The sequence below is a fragment of the Macaca fascicularis genome, chromosome 3 (assembly GCF_037993035.2).
Source record: "Macaca fascicularis isolate 582-1 chromosome 3, T2T-MFA8v1.1".
Taxonomy (NCBI): Eukaryota; Metazoa; Chordata; class Mammalia; order Primates; family Cercopithecidae; genus Macaca; species Macaca fascicularis.
In genome coordinates this window covers 123,071,180-123,085,442 of record NC_088377.1, presented here as the reverse complement: position 1 = coordinate 123,085,442, position 14,263 = coordinate 123,071,180, and the positions used below count along the sequence as shown (strand labels likewise).

Genomic DNA, 14,263 nt, shown 5'->3' with positions numbered 1-14,263 from the left:
AAATATCTAGAAAGGGGAAATGTATGTATTTATATATTTATGTTTAATTTTTTATAAATAGAGAAAATACTACACATCAAGTTTTATGGTTATAATTTGCCACAATACTATATTATAATTCATTTTCCACATTATTAAGGATTCTGAAAGACTTGATTACTGAAATTGAATGTACGGCCACTTAAAGGCTCTGTGATACACACTCTCATACTGTACTTTAGAAAAGTTGTAGTAACTGACACCTCCAACAGCAGTAGATAAGAAAATCTGTTTTATTTTAGCCACACAATACTGGCTGTTATTATTATATCATCTTTGTCAATTGATAGATCAAAATCATTGTTTCAAATTACATTAATTAAAATATTCGTGAGGCTACATTTCTTTTCATATGCATGTTTCCAAGTTGTTTTCTCTTGTGCATATCTGCGTATGTTCTTTGTCCTACCTTTTTCTATGGGAATATTTTCTTTTTATTCCCTTAAAAGAGCAATGCATGTATTAAGGTTGGATTTTAATTTTGCAACATGTTTTGTAGCATAATCAGGTTTAAAAGGCTTGAAGTCACCATATATATAAATGTTTTCTTCATGTTCTTTGCATTTAAGTGACTGGAAGAGTTCATTCCTTCCCCTAAAATCACTGAACAACTACCTTGGTTACTTGGTGCCAATGATGAAGGCATCATATTTATATCGCTCAAAGGATTCACAATCTAGGAAGAAGTAGACAGACGAAGGCTTTCATAAGTGCTATGGACAGCCGAGGAACCATCTCGATCTGCTGGGAATTCCTGGGGCAGGAGAATGGGGATGCAACTGTGGTCCAGGGAGGCAGACTCTGATCAGGTTGGGACAGGGAAGGGGAGCATTCAGGCAAGGGGGTCGGCCTTCTCTCAGAGCATACTGCATTAGAGTACTCGAGTAAACTTATGAATCAGGGCACATAGCAGAAACAATGACAAGAAATGTTGGAGACAGATGGACTCTTGAGAACCTTTGTGTCATGTTGAAGAGTATGAACTTTATCCTGGACAGTGGGACTCACATGATCCCTAGGCAGAGAAGAGCTCTGGTGGAACTTTTATTTAAGAGAAATGATCATAGCAGCCAGTGGAGGGGTCTGAGGTTCCTAAATAATTCAGGCAAAAAAAAAAAAAAAAATGACATCGGAAGGCTGTGGTAGTAGTAATGGATGAGGAGGACAGGCCTGGAGGGACATTCCAGGGGAAGAATGAGGGGCTTGGTGAGTAACTGGAAGAAAGGATGAGGGAAAGAAGGAGTCTAAGAGGAGGCAAATGATGGTGGGGCCATACTCTGAGAGAGGCAGGAGTGGGATGGGGGCAGGTTGGGAGCTCATGAAGATGACGGAGCCCAGCTTGAGTCTGGCTAAGTCTCATGTGTCTATGAAACATCCAACTAGATATGTCCACGGGCAGCCTAGGATGTAAGATCTGGTGCTCAGGAGAATTGTCCAAGTAGGGGGTAGATTTAAGAAATGCCAGTATACACTTGGCTGTTCAAACAGGGACTAAAAATAAGATTGCCTGGAGCAGGGTTTCTCAGCCTTTTTAAAACCAGTGTGTTTCCCCTTCCCCACATTCGATAAATATATTCTTTCTGTTTAAAATAAAAACACTATTTTTTCATTCACGATATGCCATCACTGTGCTATTGAATTAGCCTTTTCAAACTGTATGTCCCCTGCCTTTAGTGGCTGCATTCCCTGAGAGTTTGAAGACAGGGAAGACTGAGGCCAGACACTGGGAAATGCTAACACCAAAGTGACAGGTGGAGAAACAGAGTCTTTTTAAATAATTTTATGGGATGTATTAAAACATTTAATGCCATCAATGGCATTTGCCTCTTAAAAGAGGAGTTTGTTAGTCTAAAATGGATCTGCACAATTGATAGCTATTGGGGGATACATTTGATCACAGAAAGGATGAGAGAGAGAGAGAGAGAGGAAAGAGGCCTTTTGAGAACAGCTTTCATAGGGGAGTAGCCTGAATTTGGTTTCAGACAGGCCACCTCTAGCTATAAGGGCTCTGCTATGTGCCAGCTAGATGACTTTGGGTGTAATGTTCAACCAACTTGTATGTCTCCATTTGATGTAGAGATACTATCTACCTCATGGAGCTGTCATGCAGATTAAAGGTGGGATCTTAGGTAAGAGAAGGTTATTGCCACCAGCCTGTCACCGTCTTCTTGTACCACAACCCACTAGTCCTACACTGCATGGGGGTTTGGCCAGCATTCATGCCGTGAACCAGTGCTCACTTCCAAGCTCTGTCCAAATCCCCTGAAACCACCTGCTGTTTGGCCACCTCTTGGCTGGACCTGTGCAGCCAGGCCAGTGCTTCAGCTCTCCAAACCTGTGGCCATTTGAACCAAGAATTCTGGAATTCCATGCCTCCAATGTGTGAACCAAGAATTCTGGAATTCCATGCCTCCAGTGTGTGGCACAGAGGGACATACGTGCATGCGCTTTGGCCCCAAGGACTTCTCACCTGGAGGAAGGAGTGCAGCTGGAAAAGGACCAGGGTTCCAGAGCAGGGGCCTCTAAAACACCCTGCAGTACTAGGTAAGGAGCCTAACATGTACTGATGTAGAGGAGCCTAACACAGAGCCTGTCACACACTAAATTCTCACTGAATGCAAATTCTCTTTTCCTTCACTCTTCTTGTCTTGCTAGTCTCTTCTTCCAGAATCTAGAAAGCCAAAGTCAGCAGAATGATGTCCCTACTTCTAAGGTCTCTGCCTCTTGGTTGAAAAGCTTCCACTCAAGAGATAAAGCCCATCCTGCCCTCAAACACCATCATACGCCATTATGTCTGCTCTGGACCCCCAGATCACTTCTTCTATCATAGCATTTATCACTCTGTAGGTGAACACCCTTTGTTGTCTTTCTCTCCACCAAGCTGTGAGCTCCTTCAGTTCTGAGAGGTAGCCTCACTCTCCACTATTTCCCCAGTGCCTATTTTGGAGCCTGACTCAGAGTAAGGTTTACTGGATATGTCCAATAAATGTTGGTGAAATGAATGAATAAACGAATGGAGAAAGGAAACCAGTCCCTCTCCCCATGTTGGGACAGTAGGGCAGGTATAAACCTACAGGAAACGTTCCTCTGCTCATTTACATACACTCTCCCCTGCTACTTTTGGGGAGAAATTGTGTATATGTAGCTACTTCATCTACTATGGGCATCTTTGGGGGGTCTGACTTATGGTGGGGAACAGCAAAGAGAAAAAGGCAGACAGCCCACAGAACACATGTGCAGTTCTGTTGGTCACATGCCCAGCTCTCAGCTCTTGCCTTCACCAACTGAACTGTCACTCCCTCACACTTGGATGTTCCTAGTACAGTACATCGAGTCAGCCCCTCTAGACCACAACCCCTGGAAAAGTCCAACAGGAAAAAAGGAAAAGGTATCTGTTTTTCCTCAACCCCAGAAGATGGATTGCCTTCAAATCAGAAAGGAAGAATGAGACTTTGCCTTCCACTCATGAGACTTTAAAGAGTCCGTTTTCTGTTCTTAATGGTGTGGGGAGAAGAACAGGAAAACGTTTGTAGATGCTCAAAAAATACTTATTGAATAATTGAATCAATACATAAATGTAATCCCAATTTTGTGATTGCTGTTCTCCTCAGAGCACTTCTAAAGGAACTAGTTCAGGAAAAAAAAGAGTCCTCATTTTAAAATGAGATGAACCACATAAATTAAAGTCATTTGGTAATCTGGCTTTTTTGAAACAGCCACCTCCTTCTTGGCCAGTAATAGCAGTGTGATCATTTCTACCAAGCATCCGAGTGGAGTAGTCACACACACCCACCATAAGGCAGGACAAAGTTTTATTTCTCCCCTCACAGTCAGATTCAATTACCTCATGCATCTAAGTCAACACTGGGCTGGTAGTAGTTGCTCTCATTTAAATAGAAACTGGAATTCTGCATCCAAAAATTCATAATTATAAAGCTAAAGTATGAATGCAAAAATTTTGGAAGCACAAAACCCTCAATTACCCTCTAGAATGGGTACTCACTGTAAGTCCTAGGTCTCCTTTGGGTCCTTGCAAACCCTACTTAGTAGAAGAAGAGTAAAAGTCAATATAGGTTGGAACCAGTTAGAGTATAAAATCACAGTGAGACATTAAAAACTACTTCTTGCCTGTTTTCCTGGAGATCCAGGCTCTCCAATTTCTCCTTTATCACCTTTCTTTCCCACATCGCCCCGTTCTCCATGCTCTCCCTTTACACAATAGGGTAAAATGATAGGTTCAGAATGTGAATATAAAAGCCAGATAAGAAAAGCTCTATACTTTGGTTTATCTACAACTGGCATCTCTTGAAGACCTTCAGTTCTTGTTTATACAAATGCAGTATTTGAAAAAAAAAATTGGGGGTAACTTATTTACATCCCATCAGATACCATAATCTAATTCATGATGAACCAGAGGTCTCAGAGTGAAGAGACCTTGAGATATAATAATACCATCTAATCAGTTCACCTTTCAGGACATACAACTATTACACAATTTACCAAGTTCCTGAGTTATCTGGTATCTCCTACATGGTATGTTGTAAGTATGTTGTAAGATAACTAATAAATCTTTTATAGTTATCTTCTGAGAATAAAGAAAATGAGATTTTTTTTTAAACATAGAGATGGGATCTCACTATATTGCTTAAGCTGGTCTTGAACTCCTGGCCTCAAGCAATCCCCCTGCCTCAACCTCTCGAAGAAAAGGACATTTTATAAAGTAAACCTATTTATAGGTAGAAAAAGCAATGCACAAGGATTTAATTTCAAGTGGATTTTTTTTCTTCTGAGAGTTGTAAGGGGATGCGTGACACATATATGAGAGTTCTTCCAAAGTTAAAGTGAAGCTATTGAGATCCTAAGCCTAAGCATTTCTCTAAGATCCTGAGACACTTACCTTCTGGCCTGGGAGGCCACGGCCCATTGTGCCCTTTGGGCCTGGAAAGCCTTGTGGTCCTTGTTCCCCCTACATAGGATATGAGAAAGAGATGTTCTATTAATTTCCCAGGATAGCTTGGATATTCTTTAGGTCAGAAAAACACTTACAGTTTAAAACTGCATTATAGTATTATCTAAATATTGGGGGGAAATATATATCTAAACATTTGTATATAAATACATTCACGTATGTGTGTATGTGTATGGCTCAATGGTTTGCTAGTAATTGTTTAACAACTAAGACTAGGATAGAAGTGAAGGCTCTGATTTATGCCATTTGCCTGTTTCTGTGGTGTAAATACTTTCACTGTGGCTAATTTCAAGCTATGAACACATCAGCCAGTTCACACATAACAGATAGCTGCTATTTCAGCTATGGTAGTAAAGGTGGGTTGCATCTTCTTTACATTTTTCCATGTTTTCTGGTATGTTAAAAAACACAAGTTATTGGTTGGGCGCGGTGGCTCACGCCTGTAATCCTAGCACTTTGGGAGGCCGAGGTGGGTGGATCACCTGAGGTCAGGAGTTTGAGACCAGCCTAGCCAACATGGCAAAATCCTGTCTCTACTGAAAACACAAAAATTAGCTGGGCATGGTGGGTGTGCACTTGCAGTCCCAGCTACACAGGAGGCTGAGGCAGGAGAATTGCTTGAAACCAGGAGGTTGTAGTGAGCTGAGACTGCACCACTGCACTCTAGCCTGGGCAACAAGAGTAAAACTCCATCTCAAAAAAAAAAAAAATTCATTTTGGTAACGGGGGAAAAGAGTATATAACAGCATCCATCCACAATTAATGCCAAGTTACTGTTTATGTAATTCCCCTTGCACTGTTAGTTTCATCTCTGATAATTTGTAGCAACATTCAGGACTTGTTTCCAGCTTTCTCCATCACATTTTAACATTATTTCTTGCCCCACCAAAACCACACAGGTTCCAAGGGGTTTCATGGTGTTGAGCATGACACAGAAACAATCACTAGCAAGTATAGAAAGTCATAGTTCTGATGCTCCTTGGATCTTATACTCAATCCTTATTTGACTCTGGATAATTATTAGTGATGAGTCTCTGGCAAAGGCTTGAAGGACCATGGGCTCCTGGGGATTGATCTGTGTTTTTCAAAAGTATCCTGATGCTCCCCACCAAGATCAATGGCATGCTTGATAAAAATTGCATCTCCCAGGCCCAACCTCAAACCAACTAAATGAGAATCACAGGTGAAGGTAAAGGCAAAGTATGCATTTCGCCATAAGCCTGCTACAGCTCGAGAGCCACTACTCCAGGAGTCATGATGGGACTTATGAGGTGCTCCTGGAAGGGGCCACAGAGGTATGCGTGGAGACCATTGTAACTTTGGGCATCTCAACATCCCTGAGCCTCCTTTACCTTGTTCATTGGCTGTCAAGCTTTTTTAAATCAAAAGGGTTCATTCTTTTTAAAATTGTTATAATGCAATATTTCAGAAGAAAAATTATATAGAATAAAGTAAACACTTATCTACCACCATGTTAAAAAATAAAATAGATTCAATTCAAACCTCTTAGGTACTCATCCCCAACCCTATTTCTCTGAGACAGAAAATCTCTACCTGAAATTCATATTTATCATTTGTATCCGTGTTTTTATGCTTTAACTACATTTCAAAATAATACATCATTTTTTTTGTTTGTGTGATTTTTGTTTTGTTTTTGTTTTGAGACACAGTCTCACTCTGTCACCCAGGCTGGAGTGCAGTGGTGTGATCTCAGCTCATTGCAACCCCCACCTCTCAAGTTCAAGTGATTCTCCTGCCTCAGCCTCCTGAGTAGCTGGGATTACAGGTGCGTGCCACTATGCCTGGCTAATTTTTGTATTTTTAGTAGAGTGGGGGTTTCACCATGTTGGCCAGACTGGTCTCAAACTCCTGACCTCAGGTGATCTGCCTGCCTTGGCCTCCTGAAGTGCTGGGATTACAGGCGTGAGCCACCGTACCTGGCTGATGTTTTTAATATTTTAAATTTCCAATAAATGATATATTTATGCATCCATTTTTTTAAAAAAACCTCAACATTATCTATTTGGAATTTATTTATGTGTATATATATATATGAGGTTCTAATTTATTGATTTTCTCTCTGCTATACAGTATTTTATTTCATTAAATAACTGAATACAACTTATCCATTAGCCTTTTGATGGACATTTAGGTTATCTCCAATATTTCTGTTTTAAAAAATTTTAAGAATATTCTTTTATATACCTTTGCCTACTTGTATACATTCCTAGGAGGAAACTCTTACATCAAAACAAATATTGTATAAAGTCGTACAAAATAAAGTGAATACAAGTACAGATTCTCTAAAGTTGAACTAAAGGGCTCAATTTTTCACACACCCATCCCTAACCTCTCACAGCACATCGGCTTGAGTGAACTCTAAGGTTCTTTTTACTCTCTTACATGTATTTCTAAAGTGGTTGTAGGTATGGGGTTATGGTATTGCCTCCCCAGTTCAACACCAGAGGACTTAAAACAAGTTCTTTACAGCGGTGAGACTACAGAGAACTTAATTCACTGAATGTCTTTTTACTTTGTTATCTCTTGAGCCAAGCCCAATGCAGTGACATACGGGGCCCCCTGGGAATGGGTATGCAGTGTTGCACTACAATGTCTTGGGCCAGAAGAAGCTCACCCAGAAGAAGGAGTGCTTCCTCTGTTAGTTGCTTAGAGGGAACAAGTAGGGGGATGATTGGTCTTCTTTAATCAGTTTAAAGTCAGGAGAGAATACAGTAGTCCCCCTTTATCTGTACTTTCACTTCCCATGGTTTCACTTACCCACAGTCAACTGTGGTTGAAAAATAAGTGAGTATAGTACAATAAGATATTTTGAGAGAGACCACGTTCACATAACTTTGATGACAGTATACCGCTTATAGTTGTTCTATTTTATTATGTGCTTATTAATCTCCTACTGTGCCTAATTTTAAATTAAACCTTATTATAGGTATGTGTATATAGAAAAAACATAGTATATTTAGGGTTTGGTACTATCCAAGGTTTCAAGCACCCACTGGGAATATTGGAACATATCTCCTGAGGATAAGGAGGGACTACTGTAATCTTTTCCCATCAGGAAACTTGATGTCTTGGGAGCCCCAGAACCCTGGATTGGAATTTGTGCCAGTTAAACAAGCCCTAAACATTAAACTGACACTGGAATTCCAAGATGAAAATTCAAGCAAAAAAAGGAGAGGAGAAAAATTTGTCCTGTTTCCAAAGATGGCACTCCCAACACAGGTGTTATGAAGATGAACAGGCGGGAATGTGTAGATAACACAGACCAACCTCATTACGCTCACTGCAAAACATGCTCTAATAGGAGTGGATCTGCAGTCTGCTTCTGAACATGAAGGTTAGTGCGGTCTGCCTACATACAGACTAGCAGCCAGCCCCCAGACTGATATGCAGGACTGCAGGTTATACCTGCAGTCACCTGCCTGAGGTTATACCATCTTCTTCTGTTCAAATCAAAAGGAAAACAAACACAAATATTATAGGAAAGATATCCTCTTAAGAAAGATGTCTTGGTAAAGTACACTTTGGTATAAATTTGTTTTCTCAGATTTTTTGTGGAGGTGAATGAGGACATTTTCATTCAGTGAGGTACCTGGTAGAAGGTTTGGGTTGCAGGGGAGATGCGTCAGAACACTGTAGCTGAGTTAGGGCTCCAGTTGGCCAGGGATAAGAGAGACTAAAGGTTCACGGGAGAACACTAAGAGGAAATCCATGGTTGGCTTTGTCTCAACCTCAAAGGACAGAACAGTGTGATAAACAGAGGAGCTGGGACTGTGGTGTGATGGTGAATATCCCTGGGAGTTGTATGTTAGACAAAGTGGATCCAGAAAGAATGCCATACCTTTCTGACAATTACTCAGAATAATTATTTCTTTTGCAATATTTCAGGTTCCTCCAGTAGCTAATACAGAAGATGTCCAATAAATGTTCATGAGTAACTAGCTGCCTTTAAGAAATGACACAGTTTCCTAATATAGCTAAAACCTATTGCTGTAAGGGGAAGCATGGCACATGCCCTGAGGGAAAAAAACGTTAGAGTAGCAAATTACCGTGTTAGGATAATATTCAGGAATTTCTTTTGCATTATCTCACAATATAAATATTTTCTGTATAACTGTTAACACTATAGATATTCCAGGCAGCTAGATTTCCCTATAATAAAGGCAATTCATTTTCTTTTTAATCGCTAGTTTCCCTTCAAAATACTTAAAGGCTTCCTATAACTTTCAGAGTAGACTATCTAGCTAAAAGCCTTTAGCAAGTAAATCCATGTCTGAGCTTGGCAGAGGTGAATGCTATCCACTTAGACTTTTAAATGTGTAAGTCTCAGGAAAATAATAAATAATGATTTGAGTGTGGGTCAGAAGCAACTGCAGGAAACAACCTATTGGAAGCCATAATTAAATCTAAATTTCAAACCATGGTTAATCACTATATCACCACATTAGATGTGTGTCCTGATAAAGATGTGATCATTTTCATTTTTCAGATGACTGCTTGTTCTCTGGGAAAGAAATTTCTAAGAATAATGCATATCTACCTGAATGTTTCCACTGATTTATTTTTGCATTACTGATACGTCAGGAAACAATGATTTTTCTTTTGAAATGTTTTCTCAGTAAGGTGTGGTAAGAAAAAATCAAATTCATAGATGATCATAAAATGTAAAGTGGACATCTGGCTTCTGCCAGTATGTAGAAAAGTAGAAAAAATGCTACTCTTATTCTTAAAACCCCAACAACAAAAAATGAGAACTAATCTGTGAAGTCACAGCTTTTCTTGAATCCATCACAGAGCTGTGGTTGCAGGGCAACCAGCCAATTCAGCATCTAAGGAAAGTCAAGATCCTTCAAGGAGACACAGGCTTGGATATTCACTTACCTGGCAGAGGTGCCACATGTTATACAAGCTGGTAAGAATTCAGCTAAAATTTTTAACAGGTCGCTAAAGGCTGAGTGTGTGACAGCATGAGGGGATAGGACCCCTGGGAGCTTCAGGCACATGGGAAAATCACACCTACCCACAAACTTTTCTCAGGGACTTTGCTGGTGCTCAAGAGAAAGACTGGGGCCAGGAGTAGGCTTCCCTTGTGGTGCCAGCCTTGGGAGGGAAGCAGCAGTCCCACAGGTCTCAGTCTGTTTGTGCTGCTATAACAAAATACCACAGACTGGGTGGCTTATAAACAACAGCAGATTATTTCTCACAGTTCTGGAGGCTAGAAAACCCAAGATCAAGGAATTGGCAAATTCAGGGTTTGGTGAGGGTCTGTTTCCTGGTTCATAGGTGGTACCTTCTTGCTGTGTCCTCACATGGTGGAAGGGACAAGAGAGCACCCCGGGGACTCCTTTATAAGGGTGCTAATCCCATTCCTGAGGGCAGAGGTGACCTAATCACCACCCCAAGGCCCCACTTCCTAACACCATCACCTTGGGGATTAAAATTTCAACATATGAATGTGGGGACTATATGCAATTTCCTTTTGAAGGAAACAGAATAAACCTTGCAAGAATGAATCCTGGGCCCAGATCTTTAGAGAAGCCCTACTACTTGGGGAGGGTCAGGAAACCATGCCCAGATCATTAGAGGCCTCCTCCTATGGGTTTGCTGGAACACATAAAACTACAAACTAAAAAGGGTAAATTTTACTGCATATAAATAATCCTTTACTAAAGAATAAAACAATTCTTTAAAAAATTAAAAAGAATTAGATGAACACTTGGCAAAATTTAAATGAGTTCTATAAATAGTATTATATCAATAATTTTCTGATGTTTATTATTGTACTGTGTTATATAAGAGAATGTGCTTGTTTGTAGCAAAAATACTGATGTATTAGGGGTAAATAGGTACCATATCTGAATTTTACTCTCATGTGTTTCAGAAAAATAACATGACACATACATATATATATATATGTATACACAAAGTGTTTGATACAGCAAACGTGGTAATATTAACATTTAGAGAATCTGGGTAAAGGATATATAAAAATTCTTTGTATTATCTTTGCAACTTTTTTTGAAAGTCTGAAATTATTTCAAAATAAAAGTTAAACATTAATATATAAAATGAATGAATGAATGAATGTACCAAATGGTTGCAAAAAGATGTCAGCTATCACTGCTGCAGCGGTTAAAGCATATGAGTATACAGGTACTTTGCCTACTCAAAGTTTGGGAGCCCAAAGGCTAAAAGAACATCAGAAGACCTAAAACAACCCAGCCATCCCATTACTGGGTATATACCCAAAGGATTATAAATCATGCTGCTATAAAGACACATGCACATGTATGTTTATTGCAGCACTATTCACAATAGCAAAGACTTGGAACCAACCCAAATGTCCATCACTGACAGACTGGATTAAGAAATGTGTCACATATACACCATGGAATACTATGCAGTCATAAAAAAGGATGAGTTCATGTCCTTCGTAGGGACATGGATGCAGCTAGAAACCACCATTCTCAGCAAACTATCACAAGAACAGAAAACCAAACACCGCATGTTCTCACTCATAGGTGGGAATTGAACAATGAGAACACTTGGACACAGGAAGGGGAACATCACACACTGGGGCCTGTTGTGAGGTGGGGGAGGGGGGAGGGATAGCATTAGGAGATATACCTAATGTAAATGACGAGTTAATGGGTGCAGCACACCAACATGGCACATGTATACATATGTAACAAACCTGCACGTTGTGCACATGTACCCTAGAACATAAAATATAATAAAATAAATAAATAAACAAATAAATAAAATAATCATAAAAAAAGACCTAAAACAAAGCTACGGGTGTGGATTTCTTCCTATGCAGAAACAGCTTCTGCTCTTTGAATTCAGGAGGCTTCTACTGTTACCAGAAGCCTCTATGTTTCCCTAGGATTTATATTTATACCAATTTCAGTTCAATTTTTTTAAATTTCTGGGGTACATGTGCAGAACATGGTTTGTTACCTAGGTATGCATGTGTCATGGTGGTTAGCTGAATCCATCAACCCATCATCTACATTAGACATTTATCCTAATGCTATCCCTCCCCTAGCCCCCTAGCCCCTGACAGGCCTTGGTGTGTGATGTTCCCCTCCCTGTGTCCATGTGTTCTTATTTTTCAACTCCCAGTTTTGAGTGAGAGCATGCGGTGTTCAGTTTCCTGTTCTTGTGTTAGTTTGCTAAGAATCATGGTTTCCAGGTTCATCCATGTCCCTGCAAAGGACAAGAACTCATCCTTTTTTACGGCTGTATAGTATTCCATGGTGTATATTGCCACATTTTCTTTATCCAGTCTATCATTAATGGGCATCTGTTTGGCTCCAAGCCTTTGCTATTGTGAACAGTGCCGCAATAAACATGTGGGTGCATGTGTCTTTATAGAATGATTTATAATCCCTTGGGTATATACCCAGTAATGGGATGGCTAGGTCAAATGGTATTTCTGGTTCTAGATCCTTGAGGAATCACCACACTGTCTTCCACATGGTTGAATTAATTCACACTCCCACCAACAGTGCAAAAGCATTCTTATTTCTCCACATCCTCTCCAGCATCTGTTGTTTTCTGACTTTTTAATGATCACCATTCTAACTGGTGTGAAATGGTATCTCATTGTGGTTTTGATTTGCATTTCTCTAATGACAGTGATGATGAGCTTTTTTCACGTGTTTGCTGACTGCATAAATGTCTTCTTTTGAGAAGGGTCTGTTCATATCCTTTGCCCACTTTTTGATGGGGTTGTTATTTTCTTATAAATTTAAGTTCTTTGTAGATTCTTGATATTAGCCCCTTTGTCAGATGGATAGATCACAAAAATTTTCTCCCATTCTGTAGGTTGCCTCTTCACTCTGATGATAGTTTCTTTTGCTGTGCAGAAGCGCTTTAGTTTAATTAGATCCCATTTGTCAGTTTTGGCTTTTGCTGCCATTGCTTTTGGCGTTTTCATCATGAAGTCTTTGCCCATGCCTATGTCCTGAATGGTATTGCCTAGGTATTCTTCTTTTTTTTTATGGTTTTAGGTCTTACTTAAGTCTTTAATCCATCTTGAAATAATTTTTGTATAAAGTGTAAGGAAAGGGTCCTGTTTCAGTTTTCTGCATATGGCTAGCCAGTTTTCCCAACACCATTTATTAAATAGGAAATCCTTTCCTCATTGCTTGTTTTTGTCAGGTATGTCAAAGACAAGATGGTTGTGGATGTATAGTGTTATTTCTGAGGCTTCTTTCTGTTCTGCTCCATTGGTCAATATACCTGTTTTGGTACCAGTACCATGCTGTTTGGGTTACTGTAGCCTCATAGTATAGTTTGAAGTCAGGTAGCATAATCCCTCCAGCTTTGTTCTTTTTGCTTAAGATTGTCTTGGCTGTGTGGGCTCTTTTTTGATTCCATATGAAATTTAAAGTAGATTTTTCTAAATCTTTCAAGAAAGTCAATGGTAGCTTGATGGGGATCGCATTGAATCTATAAATTACTTTGGACAGTATGACCGTTTTCACAATATTAATTCTTTCTACCCATGAACATGGAGTGCTTTTCCATTTGTTTGTGTCTTTTCTTATTTCCTTGACCAGTGGTTTGTAGTTCTCCTTGAAGAGTTCCTTCACATCCCTTGTAAGGTGTATTCCTAGGTATTTTATTCTCTTTGTAGCAATTGTGAATGGGAGTTCACTCATGATTTGGCTATCTGTTTGCCTGTTATTGGTGTGTAAGAATGCTTGTGACTTTTGCACATTGATTTTATATCCTGAGACTTTGCTGAAGTTGCTTATCAGCTTAAGGAGCTTTGGGGCTGAGATGATGGGGTTTCCTAAATATACAATCATGTCATCTGCAGAGACAATTTGATTTCCTCTCTTCCTATTTGAATAACCTTTATTTCTTTCTCTTGCCTGATTGCCTCAGCCAGAACTTCCAACACTATGTTGAATAGGAGTGGTGAGAGATGGCATCCTTGTCTTGTGCCAAATTTCAACGGGAATGCTTCCAGTTTTTGCCCATTCAGTATAATACTGACTGTGGGTTTGTCATAAATAGCTTTTATTATTTTGAGATCTGTTCCATCGATACCTAGTTCATTGAGAGTTTTTAGCATGAAGGGATGCTGAATTTTGTTGAAGGCCTTTTCTGCATCTATTGAGATAATCATGTGGTTTTTGTCATTGGTTCTGTTTAGGTGATGGATTATGTTGATTTACGTATGTTGAACCAGCCTTGCATCCCAGGGATGAAGCTGACTTGATC

General features: G+C 39.7%; 1 protein-coding gene across 1 annotated transcript in view; it reads right to left on the bottom strand.

Moving 5' to 3' along the window:
* COL28A1 (collagen type XXVIII alpha 1 chain) overlaps positions 1–14,263 on the bottom strand; it is a 180,099-nt gene that overhangs the window by 25,749 nt on the left and 140,087 nt on the right. The window contains exons 28-30 of the mRNA XM_005550132.4: positions 4,937–5,005; positions 4,168–4,248; positions 4,043–4,078 (exon numbers count right to left, since the gene is read on the bottom strand). Of these exons, the coding sequence (XP_005550189.2) occupies positions 4,043–4,078; positions 4,168–4,248; positions 4,937–5,005 (186 nt within the window). The remainder of the gene's footprint in view (positions 1–4,042; positions 4,079–4,167; positions 4,249–4,936; positions 5,006–14,263) is intronic.